This window comes from Esox lucius, chromosome 3 (genome assembly GCF_011004845.1).
Source record: "Esox lucius isolate fEsoLuc1 chromosome 3, fEsoLuc1.pri, whole genome shotgun sequence".
Classification (NCBI taxonomy): Eukaryota; Metazoa; Chordata; class Actinopteri; order Esociformes; family Esocidae; genus Esox; species Esox lucius.
The window spans coordinates 2,475,974-2,489,775 of NC_047571.1; the positions used below are offsets into that span (position 1 = coordinate 2,475,974).

A 13,802-nucleotide genomic window follows, 5' to 3' on the forward strand; every position below is an offset into this window, starting at 1 on the left:
TCTTGGGGGACGCCGTCGCCGTTTGTCCGATTTTACTTGTGTGACATGGCCGCAGGCACGTTAGCTCACTCTGTGCTCAGTGTGGCTGAGTCTGGGGTGTGAGTTGGGTCCGTTGCGCTACTGGGACGGCACATTGACATGGGTCCGTCCACTGCTCCGGTGTGCCTGTGCGCTTTTGTGTGTGACGCTCGCGTTGTGTGTGCTTGAGCGTCTCCTTGTGCGCAGAGTCCGGGTTTCGTCGTGTTCTATGGGCTGGCCTCGGAGGTGTTCACCATGCAACCGTATATGCTTAGTGTGAGCCGGATGGAAGCGGCTCAGTGTCGTGGTTTCCATGCCTGAGCCGTCCTGTTTGGTGACAGGCAGGGAGTACATGTTGGGCACACTCGCTTTGCCCTAAACCAATAGGAGCGAAGCTCCTATGAGCAAAGCTTCACGATATAGAACAATGGTTAATTTCGTAACACCAGTTCTATGAGTGGAGGGTCGCCCATAGGGTTCATGCCCTGACCTGTCACTGACTGCTTTTCTCGTGAAGAAAGGTATGTTGGGAGGCAGATTGGGGTGTGACAACCTCTTTTATAGCCATGGGGGCAGATGGCCATGAGAGGTGCGATTTGCATATTTCATTTTTCAGTGCCTGCCTACTGGCAGAGGGGTAAAGCAATAGGAGCGAAGCCCCTATGGGCGACGCTCCACTCATAGAACTGGGGTTACAAAGGTAACCATCAGTGAATTGATAAATAAATAACTCACACTACAACGGCCAGGTACTGTACAGTAGGCCAGATAATTTTGTTAGAAATTAAATAGTGACAAAAGCAATATCAAATGAAAATCGAGATATTTAATTAAATAATGTACAGTCAAACATTTGACCAACATATAGAATTTACAATGCTACATTTTATTTGTCCCTCCCTCCAACTCAACGATCACAGGTAAGACGTTGTAGATGTGGTCAATTTATTAGCTGAAGGCCTTTATCGTCAGTTTCTCAAGCCAAAATATTCTGATAGCGATAACAAGCTCATATTTGCTTGTTGGCTTGGCACACTTATGAACAAATGTTTTTAGTTCATTCCAAACATTTGCTATTGGATTCAAATCCGGCGACCTAGTGGAAACAATTAGAGAAAGTTAGATATAATGTACTTCTATAGTAGGAGTGTGGATCAATATGTAATAGTGTTGGAATAATGTGTACACTATTCTACAGGGATTACTCAGCAGGCATCTTAATGCAGTTTATGCCAGCATTTGTTAGCGTACTGTAACAGTCAATTTAAAATAATACATATGAGGAAGCCTAGAAAACATTATATGGGTGTTGTAGCCAGGGGCGTTTCCAGCATTGAAGGACATCCGGGGCTTAGCCCAGAGCATTTTATGCAAATACAGGGATCACTCGAAGAGTTTTTTTTTTATTACAGTAACACTTTACTTTCAGTCAAAATAAATCTTTAACATTATATTCAAGGCAGGCTAACATCCTCTCAGTGCTCAACTGAGCATAACCTTTGTTTTGGATATGGAAAACATAACCATTGCTCAACTGAGCATGATAACAATATACAGTACATCTTTACATTATGCTCAATACACATACAACATACACTATTCAACTCTTGCTGTCTATCTGGTATGTCCTTCTATATTTGTTATATTACTCTCTCATCCACCTGCTTTTGTCTTTCTCATCACTTGCTTTTGTCTTTCACATCACCTGCTGTAGTCTTTCACATCACCTGTTGTAGTGTTTCACATCACTTGCTTTTGTCTTTCTCACCACTTGCTTTTGTCTTTCTCATCACTTGCTTTTGTCTTTCTCATCACCTGCTTTTGTCTTTCTCATCACCTGCTTTTGTCTTTCTCATCACCTGCTGTAGTCTTTCACATCACTTGCTTTTGTCTTTCTCATCACTTGCTTTTGTCTTTCTCATCACTTGCTTTTGTCTTTCTCATCACTTGCTGGCTGGGTATCATTAAAGGGTATTTTCTTGGTAATAAATGAATGAATAAATGAAGGTGACTTAACTTGACAATGTGTACTATTTCAATACTGCTTGGGACTAAACTGGCCCACTTTTAGTATATAAAAGTATACATTTAAATTTAAAGTGTAAGAGTAGTAGACTTTAAGTACACACAACTATGCAACTAGGTTTCTCATTTGTAATGCATCTGTACTACAAGTTAACTTTTAAGTATACTAGTAGTAGTTTACTATTTTAATACAAGTAGTATTTTTTGTTTATGAAAGTACACACTGAAGTGTACTTTCAGTAAACTATTAGTTTAGTAGTGTATACTGCAAGCCCTGCTCAAAAATCCAGCTAAAACCAGCCTAAGCTGGTTGGCTGGTCTTAGCTGGTTTAAGATGGTCTCCCAGCCTGGCCTAGCTGGTTTTAGCTGGTCTTCCAGCCTGGCCTAGCTGGTTTTAGCTGGTCTTCCAGCCTGGCCTAGCTGGTTTTAGCTGGTCTTCCAGCCTGACCAGCTAAGACAAGCTAAAAAATGTTCAAAACCCCCCTAAAACCAACCTGATATACCAGCTACTTCCAGCTTAATCCAGCTAAGACCAGCCAACCAGCTTAGGCTGGTTTTAGCTGGATTTTTCAGCAGGGAGTATACTTGCAAGTCAACATAAAAATATACTTATAGTTCACTATTTTGTATTATGTTTGCACTTGCACAGTATACTATTATGTTTAAATGTAGATATTTTTTTATAAAAAAAAAAGATTTATTTTCATTAAAAAAAAAAACTTTAACTGTACCTTAATTTTAAAAAACATTTCATTAGCTTCATGTTGCATTTTTTTTTTATCAACACTTGATTGTTGGTAACTTTCATAAAGAAAGGCAACATTTTAAACAAAAAAAAGTTAAAGACTACACCTTGATCAGATTCAGAACGGATTCAGAATAATAATAAAAAACACAGATGGAGTAGATCGAGTCTAAAGTCCAAACCTTCACAGACAGTTGTTATAGGCTATTTGTGGGTTAACTTACCCTTCATTTCATTTGGTAATATTAAGCGTTTTTTTTTTTACTTTTGATTTACACACTGTTTAATGATTGATGATGATGATCACATTATTTTATATTTGATTGAGCAATCTTCTATCACTTGCTTGCTAGTATCATACTAACTTATATCAGATGCTACTAGTAACATACAAGTGATGCTAGTAGCCTAATAACTAGCTACAGTAGTTAACAAATAGACATACAGTGAAAGACAGCCAGAAGATGATCTTTAGATCTTACCCACTGACTTCTTTCCAAAGAATCCCCAAAGTCTTGTTTGCTTCATTTTTCATTTCCCGCTCGCTGTCTGTCGTTATTAAATCGCACGCTCAGACACTTGACTTTGCTACTAGGCTAGCCCCTCCCCTACCTGCTACATATTCAAAAGGGAGGAAGAAACGGCAGCAAAGTAATGTAGGCCTATATGGCTAGATTATTTTTAAGGTATATTTTTACAGGCTGTATGCAGTACGTGCAAAGCCAAAGCGCAACGAAATAGGACAACTTATGATTTCGCGGGTTTACATAGACTTAAAAAAAAATGAGATTCGGGGCTACACTCAAAACATCCGGGGCTGAAGCCCCGGCAAAATCGGCTGGCGCCGCCCCTGGTTATAGCCTATATGCCTATACCTTGAAATAAACGATGTTGTCCCAGAAAAACATCTCTGACGTAGGGTCCAACACATCCCTTGATGAAATTCAAGCTTTAATACCTAAATTAGGATGTAACAATGATTGTAAATTATTATTATTCATTTAGACAAATTGTAGTCTAAAAATATGTGGGCAAAAATATATAATTTAGCATTTAATTAGCTGTAGCCTTAATTAAACTTACCTTCGAAAATCACATACAGGTCTGGTCCCTAACGAGAAATTGCCCCCCACACATTAAGTTTAAGTGGATCCTTGGGAGAAGGCTTGGTTGATCTTCTACCAGGTTTTCTATAGCTTTTTTTTCACAAATTGCTGAAGGGAAACTGTGGTTTCGTCGGTAAAGATCACATCATTGAATTTCTCATGACTTTCAATCCATGCCTGGGCCTGCAGCACACACAGTTCTTTGTTTGTTTTAGCAATCATTGGAACTAAACTGCAGTAAACAGAGAAGACAAATGGTTAATGTTTTTTTACATTTTGTAATAAATAGTATACAATTATATTGAATATTACACCAGTAGTTAGAACCCAGTAACTTTTAAGTTGGGATAAAAAAATAGTTTCTGAGCTTTTCCATAATTCCACTCAATTAGACTTCAGTTGTCTTCTGATTGTGATAACAGCCATGTTGATGTTATACCTTGATGAAAGCAGATCCTTAAACTCCTGAGTGGACCACTCATAATTTTCACTCATTAGGAAATCAATGGCTTGAATGGTGTTGCTGAAAACAGAATACAAAAGCAATTAAAAAATATGTACCATGGATCCCAACGGTTTAGTTACATTTCTACAAAGATATTTTCATATAAATAAGGCTATAACAGTAGCATAGGACTGTAGCCTACTGTACCTGGTCATTTTTCTGGGTTTCCATGTTCGACGTTCCATGTTGGCAGGAATGTGATGATAATGTTGTTGAATAGTAGGATCTTTCACCGTAATTCCCATGTCTAACAGTAATTTCGAAATGGCTTTAGTAGTTTTTCCGTTCCTCCACCAAGCCTTAATCTGTTCACTTAACTCAATCAAAATCAAGGTCATGGAGCAAAGTAGCCAAAAGTGCAATGTTTAAGACTCTAAAAGACTGGTTGAGGGGAATACTGTGTTTATGGCATATTCAAAAGTTGACCCCTCCCCTTCTGGCCGAAACCCCACCTCAACTCAATTGCATTCATAAATGGGGTGTTTAAGTTCAGAGGTAAAAAGGATCTTGTCTTTCTGCATGTGATCAATATTGATCAACAGTGGCGTCGTTAGGCCTGGGCGTTCGGGGCTATAGCCCTGGATCTCAAATTGTTAAGTTAATTCGCATTTAACCACAAAAAGCATGGCTGGATGGTGATGCTACTGAGGAGAATGTCCATGCTAATTTGGACGATTAGTATGCTAATTATGCCATACGGTGTTCAGCTCTGGCGGATAATGGGGGTAAAAAAGGCCTGGCGGTTCTAGTGTTAATCGGCCAACAGCCGTTGTAGTGTAATGTTAGTTGATCAATGCTGAACACAGGCAGCGGGACAAAATCCGTTTTACTTCTGAACTTAGTATTGCAAACTTATTCATGAAATTCCTTTTTTATTAAGAGTTAAACAAAGTATGAAACATATAATTTGTCTGAATAAGAAATTACGCTAATTATTTTATAGAACCATGAAGATGATCCAGCTTCCTATGTAAATCATCAAAGGTATCATAGTAATTCATTATTAGTGGAAAATAAAAACGATTTCCTTGACCATAGACATTGTTAGGATCACAATACATTCTGGGCTTAGCACGTGCCCAACCCCCATCCTTCTTTGCCACACATTTTTCATGGATTTGTTGTGATGCCGTGTGTTGTTCTAAACACCCTCTTAATGTTTTTTTATATTAGGCCAACATTAATTTGTGACATCTCTCTGGAACCTGAAATATTCCCAAACAACAGATGATTTATTTTTGGCACCAAATCAACCCTAGTCTCTATCTCATGGTCCTGTGAGTTCATTTTTTTAATTGATCCTCTTCCTCTCCTTAACAGCAAGCCCTACTCAGCACTATTCTTTCGCAGTGGGCTCTATGCTGCATCTTCATGTTTCTGACTGGTTAATTTAATGTTCAGAGTACCAGCACAGCTAGTATCTTTCCCCGACCTGCGCATGTTGTTAATTTACTGTGGATATTTCATTAGTTATTGAATCATCATGGAATTGGGAATTTTAAGAAAACTCACTTTTGCTCACTTTTAATAAATTGGGACAAGTGAGAAGCATGAACAGAACAATGCGTTGAATAGTTTGATTGACCAATTAGAGACATACAGCTGGACATTTGAATTGTAAATCTTTATTGTCTTAAAATACCAAAAGGTAGGGGAAGATGTGTTGTAAGAGCACTTGAAGATAGATTGTGTACTGTAGACGATCGTGCTGTTTGCTTCCCAGACTCCAACCTTTATACTAATAATCTGGAAGCGCAATTTGAACATGTGTGATTTCAAAAGTGCAGAAAGCTGCGATTTTGGCTTTGATGGGAAATTGGCATGAGAAACTTAACACAACACAGATGTGCTGACTAACTCTGAAAGAAGGACCATAGACAGGACGTGTTGCCTGTTACTGATGGGCCCCACACATCCTGTCCATACATTCTGTCCATTCCTCCTGCTAGGAGTTGCCCATGTGACTGACATAGGCTATATGGATAGGTCCATTGACCATAGGTTGGAACATATCATACAAGGGTCTGTTGTAGGATAAACCTTTCTTATTGGAGGGTATTGGAATGTGTAATGGTTGGTAATGACCACTGGTCACCTCCTATGTATTCTGGCATAAAAACAGTGTTGCCTCTGTAATTTTGGAGAGAGAGAAATGAGAAATGGAAGGAAAACATCATAGACTCATGCTGAATAAAGATGGCTCTCCCCTGACTTCTGGTTGCATTTATTTTGTTCATGGATCAAACTTGGACAGAATCTAACAGCTTTTTATTTTTATGCTCAATCAAAATGATAATTTTTACTGGTGCAATATCAGATTTGTATCATTTTTTTTTATTATTAGGAGATGACTTTAGAATCCGTTTACCTACTTAAAAATACCTACTTCTCATTATTAGTATAAAGGTTGGAGCCTGGCAAGCAATATGGACTTGGGCTTGGTGTGAAGAGGAGTTGAGGAGTTGAAGCAACAAATAAGCGACTGATGCATTTGTCTGTTAAATACAGTATTAGAATAATCTCTTAAAGCCTATTTGCCAATTGTCATAAGAGGTTTTTCTACCATGCCGTACCTCAAAACTATGATCGTAACAAATAATTCTGCTTTGTATTTTACTTTTTAATTAAAATGCTTAAACAAATAGTCATGTGAAACCAGTGATGAAGTTGCAACTGGAAACATTTTGCTTTTAAAATTGTTATAACATGTTATTCTGAACATTGTGTGTACTGTCGTTCAGATTATTTTTTTCAAGAACAAATAGCATGTTCAGCGTTCTAGCTCTACCATGTGTTTGGAATAGTGCAATCACAGTTTGACGCAATCTACTGTATGTTGACGCAATCTACCTGATCATACCTCGATAAGAAAACTCTGGAATTAAATATACTAAATGTATTAAATGTACTACGTACTATAGATATGTACTTTGCGGATGATGGTGAAGTATTGTTTTGTATATAGTAAGCTAGTATGCCAGTATTGGGACCAATTGGGATATAGAACCTCGTCATTAAAATTGCGTCTTGACATTAGATAATTTTACCTCATGCCAAGTTTGAATATGTAGCTAGACACCATTAAGCATTGTGTTAAACTGACTAATGTTTCTTATTAAGTTTACTTCCACTGGAAAATAGCGTCTATGAACTGTATGGCTTTTGCCACTGGCTGTTTCAACAGCTTATTAGCCAGTAAAAGGCCTAAGTATCTACTTACTACTTGGAATAGTCATAAAAATTGAGCAATTGTTAGCGAGCTTACACTGCCAAAGCGATTTAATTTCATGGCACAACAATGTTCGTTTCTCTTTCATTTGTGAATTACTTCGATACAATGACAATCAATATACAGGTGCTGGTCATATAATTAGAATATCATAAAAAAGTTGATTTATTTCAGTAATTCCATTCAAAAAGTAAAACTTGTTTATTATATTAATTCATTACACACAGACTGATACATTTCAAATGTTTATTTATTTTAATTGTGATGATTATAACTGACAACTAATGAAATTCCCAAATTCAGTATCAGAAAATTTGAATATTGTGAAAAGGTTCAATATTGAAGACACCTGGTGCCACACTCTAATCAGCTAATTAACTCAAAACACCTGCAAAGGCCTTTAAATGGTCTCTCAGTCTAGTTCTGTAGGCCACAAATTCATGGAGAAGAATGCTGACTTGACAGTTGTCAAAAAGACGACCATTGACACATTGCACAAGGAGGGCAAGACACATAAGGTAATTGCTAAAGAGGCTGGCTGTTCGCTGTGCTCTGTATCCAAGCCCATTAATAGAGAGGCGAAGGGAAGGAAAAGATGTGGTAGAAAAAAGTGTAAATGCAATAGGGATATCCGCACCCTGGAGAGGATTGTGAAACCCATTCAAAAATGTGGGGGAGATTCACAAAGAGTGGACTGCAGCTGGAGTCAGTGCATCAAGAACCACCATGTGCTTCAAGAACCACCATGCAAGACATGGGTTTCTAAAGACAAAAATGACTGGACTGCTGCTGAGTTATGTTCTCTGATGAAAGTACATTTTGCATTTCCTTTGGAAATCAAGGTCCCAGAGTCTGGAGGAAGAGAGGAGAGGCACAGAATCCACATTGCTTGAAGTCCAGTGTAAAGTATCCACAGTCAGTGATGGTTTGGGGTGCCATGTCATCTGCTGGTGTTGGTCCACTGTGTTTTCTGAGGTCCAAGGTCAATGCAGCCGTCTACCAGGAAGTTTTCGAGCACTTCTTGCTTCCTGCTGCTGACCAACTTTATGGAGATGGAGAAATTCATTTTCCAACAGGACTTGGCACCTGCACACAGTGCCAAAGCTACCAGTTCCTGGTTTAAGGACCATGGTATCCCTGTTCTTAATTGGCCAGCAAACTCGCCTGACCATAACCCTATAGAAAATCTATGGGGTATTGTGAAGAGGAAGATGCGATACGCCAGACCCAACAATGCAGAAGAGCTGAAGGCCACTATCAGAGCAACCTGGGCTCTCATAATACCTGAGCAGTGCCACAGACTGATCGACTCCATGCCACGCCGCATTGCTGCAGTAATTCAGGCAAAAGGAGCCCCAACTACAGTGGGGCAAAAAAGTATTTAGTCAGCCACCAATTGTGCAAGTTCTCCCACTTAAAAAGATGAGAGAGGCCTGTAATTTTCATCATAGGTACACTTCAACTATGAGAGACAAAATGAGAAAAAAATATCCAGGAAATCACATTGTAGGGTTTTTAATGAATTTATTAGTATTTGGTCACCTACAAACAAGCAAGATTTCTGGCTCTCACAGACCTGTAACAACTTCTTTAAGAGGCTCCTCTGTCCTCCACTGGTTACATGTATTAATGGCACCTGTTTGAACATGTTATCAGTATAAAAGACACCTGTCCACAACCTCAAACAGTCACACTCCAAACTCAAAGACCAAAGAGCTGTCAAAGGACACCAGAAACAAAATTGTAGACCTGCACCAGGCTGGGAAGACTGAATCTGCAATAGGTAAGCAGCTGTAAGAAATCAACTGTGGGAGAAATTATAAGAAAATGGAAGACATACAGGACATTTAGGATTTTTGCTCACCGTTCTTTTGATCATTTCGACCCCACGGGGTGAGATCTTGCGTGGAGCCCCGGATCGAGGGAGATTATCAGATCTCACCCCGTGGGGTCGAAATGATCACAAGAACGGTGAGCAAAAATCCCAGAACCACACGGAGGGACCTAGTGAATGACCTGCAGAGAGCTGGGACCAAAGTAACAAAGGCTACCATCAGTAACACACTACGCCGCCAGGGACTCAAATCCTGCAGTGCCAGACGTGTCCCCCTGCTTAAGCCAGTACATGTCCAGGCCCGTCTGAGGTTTGCTAGAGAGCATTTGGATGGTCCAGAAGAGGATTGGGAGAATGTCATATGGTCAGATGAAACCAAAATAGAACTTTTTGGTAAAAACTCAACTTGTCCTGTTTGGAGGAGAAAGAATGCTGAGTTGCATCCAAAGAACACCATACCTACTGTGAAGCATGGGGGTGGAAACATGAATGAATGGGGCCATGTATTGTGAGATTTTGAGTGAAAACCTCCTTCCATCAGCAAGGGCATGGAAGATGAATCGTGGCTGGGTTTTTCAGCATGACAATGATCCCAAACACACCGCCCGGGCAACGAAGGAGTGGCTTCGTAAGAAGCATTTCAAGGTCCTGGAGTAGCCTAGCCAGTCACCAGATCTCAACCCCATAGAAAATCTTTGGAGGGAGTTGAAAGTCCGTGTTGCCCAGCGACAGCCCCAAAACATCACTGCTCTAGAGGAGATCTGCATGGAGGAATGGGCCAAAATACCAGCAATAGTGTGTGAAAACCTTGTGAAGACTTACAGAAAACGTTTGACCTCTGTCATTGCCAACAAAGGGTATATAACAAAGTTTTGAACTGAACTTCTGTCATTGACCAAATACTTATTTTCCACCATAATTTACCATAATTTACCAATAAATTCATAAAAAATCCTACAAATTGATTGAAGTGTATCTATGATGAAAATTACAGGCCTCTCTTATCTTTTTAAGTGGGAGAACTTGCACAATTGGTGGTTGACTAAATACTTTTTTGTCCCACTGTAAGTATTGAGTGCTGTACATGCTCATACTTTTCATGTTCATACTTTTCAGTTAGCCAACATTTCTAAAAACCCTTTTTTGTATTGATCTTAAGTAATATAAAATTTTTCGGAGATACTGATTTTGGGATTTTCATTAGTTGTCAGTTATAATCATCACAATTAAAAGAAATAAACATTTGAAATACATCAGTCTGTGTGTAATGAATGAATGTAATAAAAGTTTCACTTTTTGAACGTAATTACATCAACTTTTTGATGATATTCTAATTATATGACTAGTACCTGTACATGACGATAACTTACTTTTTCATCAACTGAAAAGATGAGAGAATTGTTGAAACCCCTTCTCTCAAGGGGTTGTGATCTATATTACCACACAAACATTGCAGGGATGCGTACTTCAAAAATCCACCAGAAATATTCGCAATATAACCGGAAACAGTTTTATTTTAGGCTTACTATAATGTAGCCATTGAATTGTTTGTTTTCCTGAAAAAATCCTAATGCAATAGTTTGTTTTGTCCATGGCGAGGATCAAACATTGGTTGCCTGCATGGCAGTCCACGAGTCCAACCAATATGCTATTTAACAAGGGGTAGTCAGTCAGTCAGTCAGTCACTCAGTCAGTCAGTCAGTCAGTCAGTAAGAGACATTTGCTCTTCTTGGCCAGTTCCGCTTCCACGATTTGGCAAAAAACAAAATAAGCTGGGATAACAAAATAAAGGCACATTTATTTTGTCCCACATTGGCATGCTATCTTGAACAGCAGGATTTCGGGATTCCAACAATATTTTTCAACCATTTCAGCGCGGGGATTAGAACGAGCAACTGTTTTAATTGTCTTGTATTTGTTTTACTTTGTTTTACTTGTCTAGTATTCTTGGACCACTGAGCTACACTGTCGTCTTGGAAATAAAGTGGTCATGGTTTTACATCCACTCACCCACAGTGCCCAGTGCAACATATCCGACGATGGCGATGATAAAGATCACACAGCCAAACACGTCTGTGCAGCTTCTGTAAAAATGGAAAAGCAGAGATAGCCAGAAAATAGATAGGAGAGAAACAGAGTGATAGGGAGGGCACAGAAAAAGACAGTTAATTATTTTTAAAGATATGCAGCTCCAGAAAAAATGAAGAGACCACTGCACCTTTTTCTTTCCTTTCCAAAAAAGTCGAAAAGAAAGGTTAAATAAATGTGTAAACCATGAAATAATGGAATAAAAAGGGAAATATATCATAAAAAATAAGAAAAATAAAAACGTAACATTTTTAATGGCGTATTTCTACATTTCATTTATTTATGGAAGGGTGGGCACTAACGAATATAGATTTTTTTATTCATTCTGTGGTGCTTAGGCATTAACATGGTTCCACCCGGCTGCACTGGTTCTGCAGTAGAAAGGAAAATGCTAGATTTTTTGATACCGTATTGCTCGACACATTCACTAAATTTGTAATGAGTTCTAAACCCATAAATTGTAAACTAGAACCGATTCCAACAAAATAACTTAAGGAACTATTTCCTGTGCTAGGTCAGCCAATGTTGAACATAATAAATTGCTCCTTTATGTGTATGTGTACCAAACTCACAAAAAATTGCGGAAATTAAGCCTCTTCTGGATCCTGACATATTAAACAATTATATTATATTATATTATTCTTTAATCTACTTCTGCAGAATGCCACACAGGAGGTTAACTTGGTATGAGACTCTATTGACCTGGTGCAAAATGTCCACATTTTATTCGCAACTATAAACCTGTCAGTAACCAATCTTGTTGAAGCCCTTTTGTGTTAGAAGATGGATAATGCGCTGTTCATCCATCATGAATGTCCTCACCATTTTAAATGACTTCAAGATGTATTGATAGAAATATCTGAAAATTATAAGTGTCGCACTGGAACCAAAGCAGCTGGACTAAAAGACTTAAAAGTTTTGTTCAGTCTCCTGAGTGTGAGTCTGGGTGTAAGACAATGTTTTCAAAATCTGAGGTTATCAGCAAACTTCTACAAACCAAAACGATAACTATGTGATCCGAGACAAGCCACTGGCTGCCTTAAAGGGATAGTTCAACCCAGATTCCTATTTGGGTGAAATTCCACTTATACTTGATGGCCCATGGAGTCATTTTTCACATCAAGCCATTATTCAACTTGTGTCCCAGCCTAGAATTAGCGTCCCGAGCCAAAAGTGTGCGTCCCGAGCCAAAAGTAGTAGTGGTGTTGCTTACCTAAAAGAACCTGTCAATGTTGTATTCCTCAAAATTCCACCGGTTATTCCATCAGTATGTAGTTTTGAAAATCGATGTTAGTGTGACAGATTACAAAATTAAGTGTTTGTTTCCGCTTGCAATGCAGCTTTTTTATGGCTCAGGAGGTGAAAATAAGTTAGGGTGATCATGGCATCATGGTACTGGCGTTAGGATGAAGGTTAAGGATACAAAAACAGAAAAGTGTCACCTCTCTCACCAACAATAATAAAAAGTGTCTCTCTCAGTGGAATTAAAACCAGTAAAAGTCGGTTGAGTTACCGCACACCCACCATCCCCAACCACAGTAATTAGTCACTATATTCAAGTCCTACGTCTTTTTGTGTCCCCCATAGAAATGTCGACACTAAATGTAATTTACACAACATTTGTATATGATAAAAAATATTGAAATGCAGGGTGGTATCAATTACAAAAAAAATGACAAGTTTACAGTGCACCAGGTCTTTTCTGGCCTCAGGAGAAAAATAACCCTTGTGTGAGGTATCCTGTTAGCTCACACCCTTTGCCCTGTCGCCGAACACCTGAACGCAGCACACCCCGTAGATCACCAGAATGCAGCACACTCCCTAGATCACAGTCACCCCAAATTCAAAACATCTGTGCACGCACTTCTGCTCCTATACATCGACCTTCATATTTCAGTTTAGTCACTTTAGGTTGCGAGGTATTGCCAGTATTTTCTGCATTCCGATCTTTCACGTTTTTTCAGTGTTAGATTGTCCAGTTATGACCTTTAGCCTGTTTGATTACGTGGTCTCCTGCCTGCTCCCTTTGTAACTGTTGCTCTTTGCTGACTCCCTGGATTTTTGACTCCTTCTGCCTTTTGATCCAAACCTCCTCCTAGGTATATATGTTTCGATTTGCTCTGATAGAATACCTAAACTGCTGCTACTCTAAGTAAAAAATGGTAGAATCTGCATTAGAGAGGCAGGAAGTCAGATCCAAGCACAGAAGCGCCGTTTACTTCACAAAGGTTCAGAATACAGGGGCAGGACTC

General features: G+C 39.0%; 1 protein-coding gene across 3 annotated transcripts in view; it reads right to left on the reverse strand.

Moving 5' to 3' along the window:
• The window catches only part of slc44a5a (solute carrier family 44 member 5a), a 185,976-nt gene that overhangs the window by 49,813 nt on the left and 122,361 nt on the right, over positions 1 to 13,802 (reverse strand). For all 3 annotated transcript variants that reach the window (XM_029119065.2, XM_034290018.1, XM_029119063.2), the window contains exon 3: positions 11,473 to 11,546. In XM_029119065.2, the coding sequence (XP_028974898.2) occupies positions 11,473 to 11,546 (74 nt within the window). The remainder of the gene's footprint in view (positions 1 to 11,472; positions 11,547 to 13,802) is intronic.